The sequence below is a fragment of the Phaethon lepturus genome, unplaced genomic scaffold (assembly GCF_000687285.1).
Source record: "Phaethon lepturus isolate BGI_N335 unplaced genomic scaffold, ASM68728v1 scaffold29108, whole genome shotgun sequence".
NCBI lineage: Eukaryota > Metazoa > Chordata > Aves > Phaethontiformes > Phaethontidae > Phaethon > Phaethon lepturus.
The window spans coordinates 1-21036 of NW_010556004.1; the positions used below are offsets into that span (position 1 = coordinate 1).

Below are 21036 nucleotides of genomic sequence, written 5' to 3' on the forward strand. Positions count from 1 at the left end.
CTCACAAAGCCCGGTGCCTAAAACCGTCCCTCGGAGCGGGAGCGCGGGGAAATCTCTTAATCGTTCGTAACTACTTAATGATAGAGTGGTTAAATGGGTCTGCGTCTCCTTTTCTTCCCCCCCTCGAGTGATGAAGGAGCTCGGGGTTGATTTCGGGTGTTAGCTGGCTGGTCCTGGGGGCTGGAGGGGTTCACGCGCGGAGCGTGCTGCTCAGCCCCGTGGCCGTGAATGCCGCCCCTGTGTTAGCTCCCAGGGTGGTTTCTTCTGCCTCAATGGATGTTGTGTTATGAGCTAGGGAAGGTGGTGAAGCCAAGCGTCTTGATCCTCTTCTCTTTGGTCTGATTTCCTTATCCTCCTCTTCCTTTTTTTTTTCCCCCTTAATTTTTTAAATTTATTTTTGCACTGAATACTCGCGTTGATGAGGAAGACGTGTCTGGGCGTCCGAGTGCGGGTCCCGGAGGTCAGTCGGGGTAACCGAGGGAAAGGCTGTATGCCTTGCGCGGAGGGATGCTTGCAACTCTTGCGCTGTTATTTTTACTTTAGGAGAATGACTTCTTTCCAAGCCATAAGGAGTTGATAATCGTCCTATCTTGCTCATCTGGCAGAACGCCTCTGCAAAACTAATTATTAATCAATAGCATGTATTAAAACATTGAGCAGTATAAACTTGGTTAGTGCCTTTTCATGGACGTGGTATCCATTAAAACGTGGTGGCAAGCAATGGTGAACCAGGAAAAATAGGCTGCCCAGATGTATGGGGCTCCAGTGGTGAGAGTGAGTCATTTGGGACTTTATTTCAGAAATGTTTATATTGACTAGATCTTCTGGTTATTGTGTTTCATTTTGTTTTTTATTTTTAAATTTGCTACTAAAATGCTAAAATACAGAAGACTGGGGAACTGTCTCAGTTTTATTGGTGTAATCAATACTGTGCAAGTTTAGAAGAGGGCATGGTCCTTGATCCTAAAAGTTTGTAGTTTAAATTCTCTTTCTGAAGTTGGTGGCTGCTTTCTGTCTGCTTCAGATAGCAGAGCTTTCTGGTGGTAGTGTCCTTACTGTTACCATCTTAGTACACTATTAAATGTGTTTTTGTGGTATACAGTGGAACGGGTGGATGGAGGCTTGAGATTGTAAAGGGATGTTGGAAAGTGAAAGATAGGCTATGTTTTTTGAGTATGCTTTTGCTGTTCTGGAATCTTACTGAAATCTACTCTAGGTTATGTCCCAAACCTGTTTTAACATCCTCAGGAAAAACCCTTATTTAGGGTGGGATGTGCGTTAAGCCTGACATGCTTCACTTGCTGCAGACATAATGCAGAATCTAGATTCTGGCTCAATTTAGGATGAAATTCATGTTGGTATGAGAGAATCATTAGGGTTTGGGTTTGTTTTGCTTTGTTTTTTTCATGATCCTTATCACCATTAATCCTGAAGTGGCAGAAAGATTCTTCTTAAAATACAAAATGACAACAAAAAGGTTATTGGGCAGTTCATTAGAATAGACTTTATGATAGAGTACACTGTAGAATGGGGATGGGTGCAGGAGCAATAAGGAGAAAAGAAAATAGAATAAGGCGAACTATGGCCAGATCAAAATACTTGGTTTAGGTATCTCTCCAGAGCACAATGTGGAGGGCCTTCCCTCTTTGGTGCACGTTAACTCCTGGTGATAGTCTCGTATTCATGTAACTTCAATTTTGCCTCTGTACTGCTTCCAATCATGCCTTATTTTCCAATAAGGTCCAGCAAGGTCCAATCTTGCTGGTCTGATGATTCCCCCACAGATACTCTGTTGTCATCTTAAGCTCAGGTTAGCTAAAATGTAAGTCTTACCTTGGTCTTATTTCATTCTTACTGTTAACTGGAAACTTCACTGCCTGCTTTCTTCCAGACTTGTAGTTTTGCTCCTGTTCTTACTCAACTTCTCTGTGAGAAGTGATGGGAAGAAGGGCAGTGATGTTTCTCAGGGCAGGATGGTGGTGTGAAATCTAGCCTCGCTGAAGCTAACTGAGGTGGGGGAATCATATAAGGGCATCAGGATTTCATCCCGAGTAAGCTGTAAAGCATATCAGAAATAGTCTTCGTAGTTGTCCGTTCTCGACTTCTATCCATGCTGCTTCTGTTGGGTTCTGCTGAATCTTTGAAACCTTACTAACACCTGTTCTCTTTTGGCAAATCCTGATCATCCTGTTTTCATATTAAACCTCCAAATTTATTCTCTTACAATACATCCAGAATGTTGTTAATTCAAAAATGTGCATTCCCCCCTGCCACAATCCCCACCTCTGTTTTGTTCCTTTTAGCCTCTTCCAGGGACTCTCTGAACTTGTTCTTGGGATTTTGCATGATTTGACTAGTTTCTCTGCTCTTGTCTTTTTTTAATGGCCTTCAGTCTTCATCTTAGAGCCTTTTCTCTCACTCTGCTTGTGGTCCCCACTCATGTGACTCTACAGAGGCGCATTGAACTTTGCTATTACTTCACTGATATACTTTTCGATATCTCCATTTAAAACACACTGGATAAAGTTCTTCAACAAATATCACCAACTGTAGAATTTTAAATGATTGTTCGTAAAATGCAAGGATGCCAAGAAATGTTAAAGTTGAACTAACGATACCGTTTTTGTTTCCAGAAGCAGCCTGAAAGGTGACAAGGACTGACTTATTCAGAGACCGATCTCTGCTGCCCTTGTTCCCCATCCAGGTTAGCTCCTGTGTTCATCTGAGCCTCATGTTAGCTGTAAATGCAATGAAAACTCTGTGTGGAATGGCTACAAAGCTAGATCTGTAGTGAGATCTTAACTACTTAAAAAGACAAGTAGGTTATCAGCATAGAGTCTCAATTCACATACAGACTGGTATCTCTGTACCAACGGTTTAAGTGATTATTAAGTGGGCTGTATTAGGTCATATACTGTCTAAAGTTTATATTCTGTAATGAAGACTTCACCACACATTACAGTAGAAATACACTGCAATAAATGTTTATCTAAATGTATTTAACAAACTGTCAGAAAGCTCACAAGCTGAGTATTGTAGGATATGCCAAAAAGAAAGCCTTTTCCCCCAGTCCTAACTGAGAAATGCCTAAAAATAAACTTGTTTAAAAACAGCTTTTAGAAGTCTCTTATGTGAAGAATCCATTTCCTTTTGATTATTCTAAGTACCATGTTACTTATCATAACTATAAAGTGTGAAGAAAGTACTTAAACTCTTCTTGGAGTAATGCTACTTTGACCTTGATGTCAAAGGTGACTCACTCTGGACAGTGTATAGGCTGGTTGCTGCTGGCCCATCCTCTTCTGGGTAAAGCTGATTGCTCAAATGAAAATGTGGCTGAGATGCTTCACATGACAATTTATGTAGGCCTCCAAAGACACTCAACCACAACGATGTATTGACACAAGGAACTGTATAATGTCTCCTCACTATGTACAGTTACCTTGAAATAGAAATGTCTCATAACACTGTGGAATATCTGCAAAAATAAACATATCTAAAAGTGATGTAACTGTGCCATATTCATTGGCATTGGAGAATCTTACAAGTAGTGTAACACCACTGTCATGTTGATAAAAGTCTATGGTTTGTCCTTGCCACTTGCTGCTGTGGCCTGAAGTCCTAAGACTCTGTAAGAAGAGGGAGAAGGCTGAGATCCACAGTGATGACACTTTCACCTACCCTGCAGTAGGAATGAGTTTTGGCAACAGAAGAAAATGTAAGGCAATTCAGTCATTTCCCTCTTCTCCAGTTCCTTACTTTTATTTTTTTATTGCTCCATCCTGATTGTGAAACACCAGCTTAATGATAAAGGAGCTATTCATGCAAGGAGGAGCCCTCTTGACCCTCATGTCACTATTCACATGAGCAAAGGTTTGCAACACTGGGCTGCATCTTATTTACTGGGAAATCTCTTTTTGTTGGCCCACCACAGTCATCAAAAAACTAAATGGTTTCCATTGATAAACATCAAGACAGGTAAAAAGAAAGGCGAGAATGTGAAGATGAGTGAAAATGGTTACTTTTAAAACAGAGCAATAAATTGAAGAGAGAAACTGCTGGCTCCATTTAGGAGAAGCAGACAAACATACTGAGTATGAGAACAAATAATTGAGGTCTTTATTTGAAAAGCATACAAGACTAAACAGGCCAGAGAGATAACTTTAGAAACCTAAATGTTTAGACTTAAAGCCCAGTGCTGTGAGCAAACATTTAGAAGACTTTTTAAGGAGAGCTTCAGCTAGGATATAGACAGCACACAGGAGGATTATGCTAAAGGAAATATCAGTTAAGTGGCTTAATAGTAGTTTCTCCCCTCTTGTCTTTTAAAGCCAGGATGTCTTCTCCACTCAAATACTGACAGGTGCATTTACAGGATTGTGGTTGGTGTTTGAGGATGCTGAAGTGTGCTTCTAGATTTGTTTATTCTTGGAGTTTGTCAGTTTCATAATAAAACTTTAAAAATATTCTTTGATTCTGAGCACTGTTTCCCACAAAGCTTTACTTCCAAGCTAGTACCTTAAGGTTTAAATCTAGGTGCAATACCCTTGAGAGAGTCTGCAAACTATAGTTTTCTTAAGAACTTGAGCTAGGTTTTAAATGCTTTTCATTAGTTCAACATTCAGTAAAGAGATATGGCTTTTGGTTATGCTTTGTAGAGTGATTTGTTTTCCAATGTAAAGTTAATAGGGACCTATTTTTCATAATCTTTCCCTTCCCCTGTGTCTTTCAGGAGGTGCATAATGAACCTGCATAAATGAGGTTCTAGACTCCTGGAGTTTGGTTGGTTGGTCTTTAACTTCCTGATCCCTTCCATCTAAGGTGTTGAAGGTGGGGGAGACAAATAGGAGATTGAATTCCTTAGTTGGAATGCCAGATGAGCTGTCCCTTTCAAGACCAAGACTTTTGCATGGGCCCAAGAAAGTGAAGCTGAGCAGTTATGGGACAAGGACAAGTGACTGCCAATAGAAAATCTTTACCTGCAAAATTAATGACTACATCTAATACCTGTTGTATAAAAACTTCACAGTGCAAATTAAGGTTTATGCCCAAGAAATAGGTATTGCTAGATTTTTCAAATGTCTGTCTTTTGTTATGCACAGTCTAAATTCAGCAGGGATGAACAGAGATGAAAATGTAGGACCACTGTCCACAGTGCTCTGTGGCATCTTAGACTGAGTTACAGATATTGCCACTGCAGCTTTAGGAGAGGAAAACTGAGGACAGGCAGTACTACTGTACTCCACAGCTTTTTTCTCTGTGTTTCTACATGCAAAATCATAGGTAAGCAGGCATGCTTTTCTGTTGTGTTTTTCTTTTTTTTTCCTTTTTTTCCCTCCCCTGTTTAACCATTACATTGTTTAAACTTTCTTGGAACATAGTTAAACAAAGCTGATAGTGCATACACTGCAACTATGTCTGCTGATGGAGCAATAGCAATCGATCAGAAGTTATAATTTTCCTGCTGTAGGCTTTTCTTTTTTCCTGCTATGAATTTAATTATTGAGTGCTTGTAGTATGTTGTCCTTCTGTTATTTTTGGACAGAATATTACCTGACATGTTACCTTCTGCTACTAAGTGTGTTTTCTGGCAAGCTCTGCTCTAGAGGCTATGGCATGCAACAAGATTTGCAGGCTGTCAACAGCTTGTTGTCCTAAAAGATCTTGGAACCCCAGCTTTGGTTCATACTGTATACGTGGCTATTGCAAGATACCTTCTGTAGCCAGTGAAGATACAGTGTAATGATGGCTTTGTACAGATTTCCTTTTTTAAAACAAATTGTTGCTTCTGCTATTAATACTAATTAAACAAAATTAATTGTTTTGCTTTTCTCTGAAGGCTGTTGACCTTCAGAACAATCACATTTCATTCTGGTACTGCAAGTAGATGTCAACATAGTAACACACAACTAGAAACAAGCTGGATTGCAAGTGGCAGTCAATAGTCCGATTAGCAGGGGAGCAAGTGAGAATGCTTTTGCGCTTTGCTATGGACCTGCTGATCACAGTGCCTGTATTTGCACGGTTTTTATTTTGTGCTGACTCTGTATGATCCTATAGGTTGAATGCCTATGAGCAAGTAGTTAAATTTCTTCAATGGAGTATGTCTTTGGCTTTTTGTTTAGTCCAAAATGAGTTCAGCTCATAAGCTCTAGTCTGTTCTGTAGTATGAAATAAGACATGATAATAGGGGACAACTGGAAGAGTTGCACTCTTCATCTAAATTAAAATACCACTGTGGTCACACATGAAGCTCTTTATGGTGCTATAGACATTCTCAGGAGAGCCACACTTAGAGGCATATTGAACCCCTAAAATACGGCATGCAATACACACTCTCTGCATTTTTACCAGCCCTATTTATTGAAGGGATGGTTTAGGCACAGCTTAGGCTTGAAGGTATAACCTTGTCTTCCTTTATTTCTTTTCTTTGTTCTGATTTAGGTGCCCCAACAGTATTGCTGGTTCTAGTGTTACTAGATCTTTTCTTTAAAACACCAAGTTCTTTAGCAGGGAACCTCAGACTGGCAGTTTGTTTTCTGTGTCCATCTAGCTTATTTTATCATGTCTTTATATTAGAAGTTATAGATATTACTGTATTAATTATGTACTTATCAACATTTTAATTGTAGGCAGGAGACATCTCTTGTAGGCATGCCTTGCCCTCACAGTTCTATCTACAGTCAAATCAGTAAGGAAGTTTATTTCTTTTTTTTTTTTTTATCCTGTTGTGTGAACTCTAGTGGATCAAAGGCACTGTTAGGTGCAAAGTAGCTTCTGAAATGTTTTAAACTCAAACCTTGTACATTGTTTTCTTAACAAAGAAACATCAGTGATGAAAAGGGAGTAGGAAACTAATAATAGCTTGTATGTCATAGCCTCTGTTAAATCTTGAAATCAAGTACCTTTTCTAACAATATGTGTATCTGTATTGTTTCTTGTGGTGGACCTGGTTTTTAACCCCTGTTGTGGGATCAGTTGCTACAGATCAGCCCATCTGTAGGACTGTATTTCTGTCTTAATGTAAAGGAAGATGTGGATTGTGATTGAGCAAACTGGCAAATACTAAATTGACTTTGTTCTGTGCTGGCACCTTACAAATATTGTGTAAGCAGATTCCAACTGCTGCGAAACAAAACAGAGACCTGTGGGTCTCTTCGAGGTTGCAACAGGTGCAAAAAAGTCCCAGGTAGACCTATCACAGGTCTCTGAACTCTGATCTTTCTCAACAACACAGATGTCGGTTATTTAACATTAATTTGGACTCCAAAGTAGATGGTAAGATTGTTGGATAATGGCAGCTAAGGAGTGATAGCTAATGAAACTTGAAAATTATTCTGCAAGGGGTTGTGAAGGTCCTGAGGTAGAAAGCAGTCAGATATGATACAGTATTTTTGGTTGACTAAAATATCAAATTCATCAGTGGTGACTTTGTGTGTGACCTCCAAGTGCTCATATTGCTGCTTCTCTCAAGGGAGTAAAACACTTTGGAGGAAAGTAGCTCAGGAATCATGTGTGGTCCCTTGTTAGAGAAATGGTAGCTGTAAGTGTGTGTGTTCTGGCCTAGGAGGGAAGTGAGGCTGATGAGTCTCCTCTGGGTACCAAAGAAACAGGGGAGGTGGTGGGGCCAAGCAACATCTGTATAAAGAGAAGGGGTCTAATCAAACTCACTGGTGGTACTGACTTCTCCCATGGCTTCTCTTGCAGCAGCCTTGCTGGAACCCTCACCCTGCTACATGCTCAGCTGTTACAGTTGCTGCTAACCAGCTTCACAGACTGTAATGCAAACATGTTAAAATCAAGTTAAATAGTTGAATTATGATAACTTGCCAGTGAAGTCAGAATTTCAACCTTCAGGCCTGTGTAAGTGGTGTGTACGTGACTACAGAATGGCCGAAGGCAGTTCTGTAATCAACGCTTGCCTTGTTGGCACAAGGGTTTTTGAAGGGCACTGCAATTTATCCTTAGAAAATCACTCTTTCTTATTGGTATTGGTGCACTCTGACAGCTTTTCACCTGTGTCACTATCAATTTGCCCTTTTAAAATAATACCTGCATGTTTCCAACTTTTTTTTTTTTATGGCTTTTGGCGTGGAATATGAGAGAAGGGAGAAGAATAATGAAAAACTTTGAAGTTGCTTCTCTTGTAGTAGCAAAACCAGTAGCTAACTTTGTGTCTCTACGTGATTTGTTACGGTAATACTACCTTGAAAATCTAGTATCTTAGCTGGATTGTGACTGTAGGATAACTGTGCTTTTTCATGGACTTGCTACATAGTCTCTGCAAGGCCCTAAAGCTGTCAACTTGATTAATGAAATGAGCATAGATGTCTGTCTTATATTTAAGAGAAGTAAAATATAGTTCACACTCTGACAGTCCCTTGGCTTTATTTGCATGTGTTTTTAAGAATGCTTGCTCAGCTCTGCTACAATTAGACAGTTGGTGATTTGGACAGATGTCCTCACAGCTGGCTGCTTGTAGTTGTTTCCTAGCAGAGAAACACTGCAATAAAAGTAGTTTCGTACTAGGCATTGACTAGGTGCTTTCAGCTGAGTTCTGTGCATCTTAGGAAAACAGTCTCACTTATTTGAGGTAACTGCAGCTTTTCTGTGGTTTTGATGACTTTCTGAGCGTCTTGTATGCCAAGCAGCTTTTAAGCTAGAAGGTTCTCTACTTAGCAATGTGCAAGTGCTTCCTCTGTCTCTGCTTTTAAGAAGGTAATCGGTGCCTGCTGAACAGTTAGAGATGTTGGTTGCTGGAAATCCAAGGTAAGAAGGAAAAGAGTGTAACAACCAGAAGGCAGCAACTATAGTTCTTCTGCCTGCTGATCCCTCTTGCCTTTAATACAATAGCAAGAAGATAGCAGAGTGGTTTGACTTTCATACATCCTCAGGGGTGGGACAGTTGAGAAGAGGCAGGGCACAGAGTCTGGTAATTACCTGCCACATGTCAATGCTGTACATTACTCTTTGCCTTCAGGTTGTCTCGTGTTAGATGTTTAGGAGTGACCTGCAAATATATGGGAAAATTTATGATGCTGGAAGTGTACAGAGTTTTGTAGTCTTAAAGTTGAAAGATTTTTCAGTTGACTAAATTTGCTTTTTCACTTACTGAAAATGCTTTCTACAGGATGTATGCAATGACTTGTTTACAGTCTCCTGGTTTTTGCCCAGGAACTAAATGCGATACAGTACTGAAAAGCCTATTGAAGATCTACTGAAGCAGTATCTGCTCAGCTTTTTGTTAAAGCTGTTGATTGTAAGCTCTCTTGGGGGGAAAAAAGTCCCCTCTGTGTACTTAGTAATATAATGCTGAATATAATAGCAGAAGACTCTGTTCCAGTGTAAATGTTGTGTGTGTGTGTGTGTGCAGTTTTTAATACTATACTATTCTTGCAAAAATGGGGTTTGTGTGCATGCTGACGCAACAGTGTTCAAGAAATATTCTAATGCATAGCTAGCTCTTACCAGCAAACTGATGCGATTACCAGTCTAGTTCACTCGCCCAGTAGAAGAAACAAGATAGACTAGGCAAGTTATGCTATTACAGGTCTGAGAGTGTCTAGATCAGGCTGTTTCCCAGTGTGTTTATCTCAGTTACTGATTGCACTTCTTCATATCATGCCATAACTGTGCTGGCAGATCTCTGTATCTATATTTGAAAAGATTTGTCCAGAGCAGCCTCCTCTTCTTCCCTAATCCTCCTCAAAGATCAGTCGTGAGCTAACCTAGTGTTGAAGGGATTTGTAGTAAGTAACATAATAAAATTGTATTTCAACTTAAGCCCTGGAATAAAGCTAAATACATAGTAACAAAAATCTCAAAGCAAATAGTGTTTCTGTGGCAGGTTTTTCCCCCTTGTTACTCTTCTTACCATAAACCCATCACCTTGCTATTCATATAAAGCATCCCATTCATATAAAGCATCCCGTTCATGTTGATGTTGGAAGTCTGCCTTGCCTTGCCTCCTCCTCCTGTTGTCTGATGGACCGATACAGGGAGAGAGACTAGCGTGGTTGAGGTTATGTGAAGTTTTCAGTTGCCCCTGGAAACGTAGTTGTTTGGCTTAACAAGGTGAATTAGTAAAGGTTCTACCCCAAAGAGTTAATAGGCAACAGTATGACTCCTGCTCCTGTTCTGTAGTTCGAAAGTCTAATTGATTAAAAATGTTGTTTCCCTTAGTACTCTGCTCCACCCAAGTCTGATCACTTTTAGTTTTGTTTCATTGATTTGATGCTGTTGGGGAAAAATAAGATTTTTATTCTAGCATGTGTAAGCTCACTGAACTGTCAGACAAGTAACATTTTACCAGGACCTGCTTTTTTTTCTTTAATTTGTTTCTCCTGATGATAGGTTGTTAAATAAGAAATGAGATGTACGATGCTACTAGTACACTTTGGCAGCAGCTTCTAGTTTGTCTTCAGAGAAGCAAGAGCTTTAAGGTTGTATTGAAATTTGGGGATGAAGTGAAAATGAAAAGCCTATAACGTTTTGGTCCTAGCTACTAAGAAACCAACTCCAAACAGTTTTTTAGGGTGTTCTAACAAAACGACTTGCTGTAAATTTCTTAATCTGAAGCATGCTTTTATGCATGGCTATAAATGGGAGACAGCATAATATGCTGCTTAATGCAATGTTACTTTATGCTGCAACTCATTCCCTGAGTTGAAAAGCTTATTGAGGCCTCTGTAAGCAAAGTTGTCAAGCTTGGATCACCTGTGTTTTGACTTGTGCTAATGAACTATTCTTATACACCGAAAGCATGGGGGGGAGGGGGTTGCTTCATTTTAAAACTCAGCTTCCCCTTTTACTTTTCCTGTGTAGCATCAAGGCTTTTCTGTCCAAATATTCCAGTTTATACCATTTTATGGGTGGGTGAAAATCTGCAAAGATTAACTAGATTGCTGGATTGCTGCTCCAGGTCTTGAGGTCTTGTTTGAATAAGGGGAAAAAAAATTGCAACACTTCAAAGGTATGGTCCAACCCCTCCCCATCTAGTGAATTAATCTCAGTAAACTGTTTTTATTGACACTAGGATTGTTTTGGTTTAATTTAAATCTACCTAAATCAATTGCAGCTAAACTGAAATACATTATTTTGGAAACTAAGACTGCTGCATGCTTGGCATCTGCTTATGCAATCGGTAACCAACTCTGTTGCAATAGTCTCATGTAAACAGTCTGGTTCTAACCCTGCCTAACATAGGTCACCAACTGGTGTGAGGGCTTGATTAAACTCTTGACTCTTCTGCTTCCACTTTCTTATCTCTAAAATGGGGACAACAGCATTTTCCAAAGCTGTTTTAAAGGGGAGTTGGCTACATTAGTCACCATGTATGTATTCAGATAGGAAGGAAGCCTAATCTGGTACTATAGATTATTCCAACTTCTTAATTTCAGCTGATGCAATGTAAAAGTTGTTGAAATACTTTTTTTTTTTTCCAACTGAGGAAAAGTGTATTATAAGCATATTGGCACAGAAGCCCTCAAAATTAAGCTGTATTAATGAAAGCTATGAAATTGTCTGATAGGTTTTATTTCTCAATGAGAGTAATTGGAGGCCAAAGAAAAGTTGGGGCACTCACATCTGCAGAACAGCTGCAGTTCTCATGCAGCAGTAACCTTTAGTTAATTTGTCTTCAAAACATGTCTATGTGGAACTTGGGAAAGTGAAAAAGAAACAGTTTTATAATTGCATTAATCACAAGAGCAAGGGAATGCTGGTAAAGCACTGAACATGCTTTTCATCAAAATAGTTTATTGACTAGTTCATTAAACTGGAATGTAGTCTTGAAATTAATAGGGGAAAAAATCCATATCAACTGTTAAATTCTGTAGCCATGATCTGTCAAAGAAGCCAGATGCCTCTTCAAAACTATTGGTGTTTATGTCCATTGCACATAAGTGGAAAGGGGAAATAAAGTTAAACAGCATTAGTTCATCCAAGCATAATATCTGCAATTATCACAAATAGGTAAGCTTCAGAGTTTAATTCTGCAATGACAAAATAGTTCCAGTTAACTAATTTGCTGAATTATGAGTTTCACTTATTATTTAACTCTGCAGAAAGCCACAAAAAGGAAATAACCTTGTTGATCTCTTTCCATTAATATCCCTCACATTGTTTGTCCTATGAATTATGACTTATAGGAAAATTAACTGTCCATGCTATACATCATACACAAGCAAGTCTTAAACAGTGTGTGCTGTAAAAATATTGACATGCCTCCAAGAGGTTAATATCCCTACAAACTAGAATTTTTTTCCAGAGGAAATAGTAACACCTATTTGTACTGCAGAATGGAAGTAGAGCTGCATTTGTTCAAAAGGTTTTTGTTGTTTTTTTTAATGGGCTCTTACCACCTAAGTCTCACTTGACTTCACATTTCATCCTAAAATAGCAACTATTTTAAAACTTGGGGGTTTATTGCAAAATTCATTCTCTCATCACAGTAGTTTACCCTTAGTCGTCTTTTTCACACATCTGGACTGGAAGGTCACTAATAGAGCATGCTGTTAGCTAATTGTTATGGCAAAGAGAAAGTTAGCAGCGGGACAGCAAGGGTTGGTAGTGAGAGGAAATTTAAGCATTCAACTGTAATGGTTCAATTTGCCAAAGAACCTCAAAATTCACTGTGTAGCAGCTTACAACTGCCCGATTTCTGATCAAACAGTGGCTTTAAGTTCTTCTGTTCTTTCTCTTACGGGCTTGATTGCATGCTTGATTTAATTTCTAAGAATGAAAACTGCCAATGTAGCCACAAGAGAGTTCATTAGTACACACTCAAGGTACAGAAACAGCAATAAATATTTCCAAGGACCTGACTACTCACAGCTTTTCTGTCGAGTCATGTGAGCAAAGCTGGCTTGGCCTCAACTTGCCTTGGTAAAGAAAAAGGGGCATGGGCTTAGGTCCAACCTTGTTTGGGCTGAAGATCATTTTGTGGCCTTATTCTTGAAATTACGGCATGAAAACTGAAGCCTCAGACTTGAGGCATTCCTTTCAGCAGAGGTAGTTTGGGAAAGAAATGGGGAGTTTCTGTGAGGATGGAGAAAAAGGCAAAACACAGAACTTGTTGCAGACCGTGAAATCAAGCATTACCCAAATCCTGTCTGGGCGGAGTACGACAGGTTTCCACGAACACACATGTACACAAAGTGAGGACTTTTTAGAAAACGCTTATGTGTCTTTTGACTGAAAATTTCTCAAACTGCCTATTTTTAAAATACTATCTTGTAAAACAGAGGTTTATGACAGATAGCAGCAAGGATAAATGTAACTCTTCCTTTGCTTTTTACAAAACAAAAGAACAAAGCCCTACCCTTCTTCACACGCACTGCTTCCCTCACCCTCCCAGTTGTGTAGTGTTTCTACTGCAATCCTTGATCAGTGTTCTATTACCATTATCAGCTGGAATATTTTCATACAAAATTTGCCTAATCTGAAGAGGATAGCTCTTGTGTTTTGTCTGTAGCTGTAGATGTAACAGCTATCTGTAAACCTGCAGCAGAACAGCACTTTATACGACTAACAAGTGTAAATTATCATTACAAAATCACCAGTCTTAAATGTGGCCTTAAAATGAGGCTTCACAAAGTCAATAGGGCTATGCGTCCACTTTGTAGAACCACTAGTGTACTCAGTAAAGGAAATGACATGTCTTTTTATGATGTGCAAGCCTTATTGAAAGACTTTTTTAAACTCTTGTTAGAAGTCTGCCAGGAAAAAATATAAATCAAGCTGCTCCTGCAAAAGTTTTGGTGTTCTATTTATCAGTACAGTTGTTTCTTTTTGAGTCCTTTTGTTTTACTCTCTAGCATTTCTCTCTCCCCTACTCTGCATCGTGTCAGTCCTTGAAGAACTGCATGCCTTTTGTATGGTGCCACAGAAAATGGTGAAATTGTTTACTCTTTCTCACAGCTTCTGTCTGAAGAACTCTTCCTCTTTTACTAAGAGGATTTTACTGTAGGACAATAATATGCTCCCTGATGCGTTATAATTTTCAGATCCAAAATCTCACTTGTAATACTACACTGTAGAAATATTTGCATTAAACTAAACCAATCACTGTTAAGCTGGATCTTGGTTTAGACAGGGATCTACACTACCATGCTGAATGCTTTCATTAAAAACTATTGCATAGGCTGAGAACCTGTTTTAATTTACAGCTTAATTTCACTCATGCACAGTTTTTTGTTTGTTTATTTTGTTCTTATACCAACACTGAGGTTTGGTTTATAAGGTTTCTGTTTGTGGTCTGGTGTTGCAGTTTCTGATGTAGTACAAAAGAAAGCAATGCTAGTCCCTTTCAGCCTTTATTTTTGCAGTACAAAGTGCTTTGGCTGACCCATAATAGTCTCCTCATTCTACTAGCCCATGTCTGCCTCTGTTCCCATTTCTAAAAGACAGATGGCCAGAATGGTAGAAATCACACCAGCTGAGTTTCACCAGTGCTTTGCAGAATGACAGCAAGACATCAGGAAAGGGATTTCGAGCATCTAGCTGTCCCTTGAAGTTCTTCCCCTTTTGTTTTATTGATGTGCTTTTTGACTGCTGTGATGCCTGAACTGTATGACTGGGCTGATGAGATGTAACGAAAAAAATGTATTCCCCTTGCATTTACTGCTGTAGGTTACGACAGCACTTTCATGTCGGAGAATGAGAAAGGAGAGACAGAGTAAATTGCCTTTGAATGTGACTAGGACATCTTAAAGCTGACTTTAAAAATACCCAAATTTTAAAACATGGTTCTTCATTAAGATATTTTATCCTTGAAACTAAAGCAGTAATGATTTGGTATACAGTTGGCCAGGACTGTTTGCAGGCTTCTCAAATCAGCTGAGCAATAAATGTTTGAAAAAGATGTTTATATGTTGAAGGCACGTCAAAGTCTATAATGTCACCAGATTTACAGGGTGCTGAAGTACATGGGTAATATGAATGAAAGGTCTGTTGCCATCCTTGCTAATGACTGAAATAATGCCAGTAGATGACTCTACAGCCAGTGTGCCAGCTGATTACTCTGTCATTACTTTTTTTTTTTAAGCTCATAGCACTGCTGGGGTTTATCACAACCCATGTAAGACCTTATCTTCTCTAAATAAAATTGTCGACAAAACCTATATTGCTTTCAAGGGCAATAAGGTCCAGTTTCAAGATACAGAAGTTCTGGAACTCTCCTCTTACTTCAGGCTAATTGAAGGAGAGATTCAGTTCATAGCAGAGACTGAAGGAGGAAGTTGCAGTAACTAGATCAATTTTAAGTTGTATTTTGCAGGTCTGCTCTCTCATGTGGAAGGATGTAATTCTACTAAGTCAGATGGTTTTCCGGTGGTTCTCTTCTACAGGCGAGCATTTTCTGTTGCTTTCAGAAATCAACACCCTTTCCTGGAACTACTGTTTTTCTATTAACTTTCAGATACTGCAGAAGTTGGAAAGCTAGGAGGGTTAAGTGGTACATTTGTTCCCCGCCCACTTGTTTTTCCCACAGGAGATAATTCTCTCGTCATGTCAATGGTGATTATTTCCCAGGATATTTTCCATTAACTTCAAAACTTTCAGTCCTTGTTCTTCATGCCAAGGGACAAAAAACTCCAAAAACACCAAACAAAAAAAGAGTGCACTTGCATCTTGGGAACCATCGTGTCCTCAGACAAGCTGTCTTGATTAGGTTTATTATTCAGCTGTAAATTTCCATGTGAAACTCAAAAATATCAATATGTTTTGTGAGGCTTCCCACCCTAGTGGGAATGAAGAAGTGATGGTGCTAGTTACCAGTGCTAATTGAGCAGGTAATCTTAGTATGTTACAGCAATACTAAGACTCTGTTTCTCCAAGTAGAAGCAACCTTAAGGACTTGCTGTAGCTAGAGTAGAATTCATTGCAGTGATCAGCATTTACATCTATATGAAGTACTAAAATGGTCAGCACATGAATGCCTGGTTTTAACTGGGGCGGCGGCAGAGGGAAGGAGAAGAGGAGAATATTCAGTATATCTAATGCTGGCACTACAGAAGTGCCCAAGATATTTATCCTCACTTCTTCTGTATCTTGTTTCATCCCGCCCATGCTTTGTCTAATTTTGACCATCTTTCCAAGCAGGGAGTAGCTGGCACAATTATTTACCTTCTCTATTTCCAAGCAATAATATGGAATTAATTTGACGGTAGGCTCACAAATTGTTTCCACTGGACTGTGTCCTGAGGTCTCCAGACTCATAAATATTAGCCACAATTAAATTTTTATGAGTCTTTCAGGTTTAAGCAAGTACAAAGATGGTTCTTTAAGTCTCCTCTAAATTCATGATTTATTGCATGGCCTTCAGATAACAAGCTAAAATCGGGGTAGAGCATGTACCTTCTAATTTTGCATACAAAACCCTTTTCCTCCTTTCTTGTCTCTGACTGATTAGAGCTACTTCTGGTTAATAAATTGACATTGTGCTTGAAGATCATGATTTGTTCTGCCCAATATGGGTTAAATAACAGATTGCCTTTCTAAAGGATCACTTAGTCTGGTTAAATTGTAATAAAAAAACCAAGAAAACAAATGAGCACTTAAAAGAATGAAATAACAAGTGTTCCTATCTGTGAGAAATGTGCGTTCTTTACCCTGGTTCTTTTTGCCAACTAGGAAGCATGTAGAGTAAAAGAACACAGTGGCAAGAAGAGATGCCTGTGCCTGTATTCTTAACTAAAGACAGTACTACTCTTTGCAGGTTAAACAAAATTATTTTTCTCTTTGCTGGGTTGCCAGCATCAGCAGTTACGGATTGAAAGCTTGATCCTTGGTCCCTGTTACAAATTTTAGCTTTTTAATGTTGTTCCCACACACATTTTGCACTTGCAAAAAGGTAAAACAAAACCTAGGAGAAAAAAAACTGAAGTGCCCAGAGTTATTTAAGTTTTCACTCTGTTCCTTTTGAGACTCAGTGCACTGAAGAAGTTTCTGTGTTGTTTAACAGGCATAATTGGTGGTCTGTTAAATAATTATGTCAGAACGGGGTGGGGAAGGTGCTGTCATCAGTGCTTGGGAGAACGTGGGGGAAACTCTTTTCTCCTTGACAGAATTGTTAGAAAGAAGGTCTCTTCTGCAAGGTCAGTATGGATTTTTAGGCCATTAGCCTAAAAAAGGTAGGGACCTGTGACAGTATTATCTCTTCAGTTTGATTTATGATGGCATTACATCCAAACCCAAGTGCTTTTGAAAAACTTTGCTCACAACATTTTTGGAAAGTCCTGGAATCTGTATGCAGTAGTACACTAACCCATAGCAAGGACGCTTTTGTTTAAATCCTCTCTGTACATACAGGGTATTCTGGGATTGGGTAGTGTGAATTTTAAAAAGAACAGCTAACCTGATATAACTTCAGGTGCAAATAGGAATTCATTGGCTTATCCAAGAAATTGTCTTTTTCACAGAGATAGCTTAGAGCTCACTATTGAGCAGTTCCAGATTGCTTTAGGATATTTCTGTGTTCTTCCTCGGTTCTGAGCACCTAAATAAACCTCAGACGAAGCTGCCTCAGAACTACACTAAATAGCAAATGTTTTACAGCATAAAAGTATGTGTGTAGGGTTAAGATGTGAGTGCTTTCTAGTCCCTCTTCAAGCTCAGTCATGTTCTTCGAAGGACATATGCAGGTTTTCTTTACAGCAGAGTGATGTAGTTATTTAGTCAAGAGTATTTTCCCTCTGCTGAAGACCATTTCTGTGTTTCTCTGTTTTGTAGTATCTTGTATGCTTGACTGTGTTTAGTGCTGTGAACTTCAGGTGTTCTTACTAGAGAGCCTGTTCTGCTTTCCTAGCTAACCAGTAAATTTAAAGGAATCTGCAACTCTAATCCATGACTTTCTACATAGCATGTACTTAATTACTTTCACTGGAATCTGGTTTCAAAGTCCACTACAAGACAATATATCCCACTCTGTGCTCTCTCCATCTACTAAAACTAGCGAGGCTGCTTTCAAAAAAGTGCTAGGCACATTGAAGTCTAGGAACAGGAGTTTCTCCAATACTTAAAAAAAAAAAAAAAAAAAAAAAAAAAAAAAAAACAAAAAAAAAAAAAAACAAACAAACCATTAAAGAATTGTGACAAAATGACAAAATCAAGACCGAGACACATGTAAAAAGCCCTCTGGGTGTGCTGTATTCTAAATTAACAGACACAAACGATGTCTGGTTTGCTGTCCTGTTATATAACAAAACTATGCAAAGTGAAAACCAGGCAAGTATTTACGTGCATTCTTTAAATATCAGGCTTAGATGTAGGGACAGCTCTGTATGAAGTGGCATGCGCTGGAGGCTCTATTAGGTAAGAAAAGGTATGCTTAGATGGAAGTCCAAGTTGCTGACAGACCAAAGTTAAGTGTAATGAAGGGAAAGCAATAGAGTGTCTTGGTTCTGCAATTCATTTATGCATTGAGAAGCACTGTTGTAGAATAGAATGAAACACTGAGAAGTTGCCTGGGTAAATGAAGAATCAACAAGGTTAGCTAAACTTTCTCTGCAGAGCAAGTTCAATCCTGTTTTATAAACTTTTGGGACAAAATGTTGTATCTACAGTGCATTTGACCTATATATGTACTTTCTATTTTGTATGCTAAGATACTAGTGGGTCATTTAATGTCACTTTTTAGCAAATCTAAATAACCAACAAACACACAAAAACACTGATATGTTGAAGCAGTTAAAAGGAAGAGTTGAGATCTTAAAGAAGTTCTCCCTTCTCTGAAGACTGTGGACAACTGACAAGATAACATTCTATCTGCTGTACTGGTAGGAGTGTGAAAATGAAAATACCATCTCATTCTGGATTAAATCTTGCTATTGCTGGAAAGAAAATCATCCCCTGATGTATGTAAACCTATATTTTGCCAGGATTATTTTTTCCCAAGTGGGAATTTTCAAAAGCTTGCCCTTTGATAGGAACTGTATTTTAAGATTATACTGTAGATTGAAAAATGCAAAATATGTTTTTACTTGGAATAACACTTAATCAACCATTTTATAAAGGCAATGTATGACAGCAAGGGGAAAAATTTTCCCCTGCTATTTGTAGTTGATCTATGTAGGAATGTAAACACTGGGACTAACACTTGCTTTCCAGGGTTTTGTTCTATTTTATTTTTGTTCTAGTTCAATTCAGAGATAAGGAGGAAGGAATTCTGTATACCCATGTTGAACATTTCCCAAAAAGCTAGAGAGATCATGTATGCTTTTGGTTAGGTTTATTATTTACATCTGTCAACACCAAGTGTGAGGGTTGTGGGGTTTTTATTATTTTAGAAGTAAAAGTTAGACTACTCAAGGACTACTTCCTATTTTTTTCCTGAGTTTCAATGTTGGCCTTGTGAAAGGTGGCTACTGGCCATAACCCCACTGTGCTATTAGCAACAAGCTGCTTCTGCCTTGGATTTTACATTTGTTAAAATAGACTGTACAAGTTCTACGGTTAGCAAGAGTCTTGGAGAGCCTTGCAGCTCTTGGTATAGGCCAGCTGGGAAGAAATGCCCTGCACAGCAGTTGAATTAACTGTGGATTCACTCCTATAAGCTCTTGTTGATCCAAAATCAGACTTGTATAACTAACTGCTGTCCCCTTTAATAATGTGGAATTTATTAAATCCCACTATCCTTCTGTAATACAGGTGCTGCTGACTCATATCCTGCACCTCTTGCCCCAACCACCTTCCCACTCTACTCTCTGCATAGGTCAGTAAAGGACAGCAAAACTTTCACAGGTTAGCAAGATACAAGGGTGTTGCCTGTTAGACTGAGACAATATGGTTCACTTGTCTTATTTTTCTTTCTACAAAAAAGGTCGCAAACCATTCCCCACAGAAGCGAAGTAGGAAATCCAGGACTCTGCTAAAAGACTTCTTTTTACATCTGGCATGGTTCTTGTCCTGACAAACATGAAATTCGTATTGCGAACACAGATAAAGCTGAGAGGGAAATGAAAGGTCACCTATCCGAAGTCCTGCTGGTTAGCATAGTCCTGCAGAGACTGTCAAGTGGCTAAGGCAGCCTGAAAGGCTGGCTTGCTTGGCCCCGTGTGCTGGCTCTGGTCATCCACCAGCATGTTTCAGTCAGCTGAAACTTGGAGCTCAAGCTGAGCAATCAGGGTAAGCCTGTCATTACACTAGAGAAGGGAGTGAAAAAAAAGATGGCAGGAACAAGAGGACTGTGCTTTTCTGCTGACTTTGAGCTGCTTTGGATGTGTGGATAGTTACTACTCTCCTTTCCTGAGAACTCTTGCCCTGAGCTAGTTACGTACAGAATGTGCCAAGTGGCTGCAGAAATACGTGTGTCCAAACAGGGTGCCGTGTCTTGTATTCTAGGCTGTGGGGTTTTTTGTATTCTCATCCTCAGAGGCTTTTTTTCCCTGCAAGAAACGACGACCTTTGATTTCTCTGTGCACAGACACATGTATAGCAGCCCTCCTAAACATGACACTGGAATAGCTGCTCTTTCTGCTGCCTGGATGAAATCATTTAATCTTGTGTCTCTTATCTTTCTGCAGCTCTGCCACATTGTGTCTCTGGCTACCAAAGTGAGCATTGTGGTGTAGCAAGATTGTCTTAGCAGTGCAGCTGTCTTTGGAAGTGAAGGCTGGGAAGAGAAGTGAGATATTTTAGTCTGGAGAATATACAGGTTAATATTAAGGGTTTTGGAGAACTCAGAAAATGTTAATAAATCATTACATGTATACACCTTCTATATCTAGATGTGAAAAGTAATTGGGGGCGGGGGGAGTTTTACTCATTGGTAAAACCATTAATTCTATAGTTGGCTTCTGTTTCCCTTTCCTTACCCAAACCTCAAGCTGCCAAGATACTTTAGGGAGGAAAATATTTTCTGATGCACAGTATCCTCCATTCACTCAGGACACATCGGGGGGGGTGGGGAGGAGGCAGTTAGCTTTAAATCTCTTGTAAAAAATTTTTTATTTCTTTTCTCTCTCTTAAACTACTATAACTCAAAACAATAGATTAAGGCATTTATTATTGTATTAAATATATATTTGTTGCTTAACA

At 39.1% G+C, this 21036-nt stretch overlaps 1 protein-coding gene across 1 annotated transcript in view; it reads left to right on the forward strand.

Moving 5' to 3' along the window:
- The first annotated feature begins 418 nt into the window (after positions 1–418).
- The window catches only part of KCNK5 (potassium channel, subfamily K, member 5), a 30883-nt gene continuing 10265 nt past the window's right edge, over positions 419–21036 (forward strand). Inside the window, exon 1 of the mRNA XM_010292349.1 lies at positions 419–460. Within this exon, the coding sequence (XP_010290651.1) occupies positions 419–460 (42 nt within the window). The remainder of the gene's footprint in view (positions 461–21036) is intronic.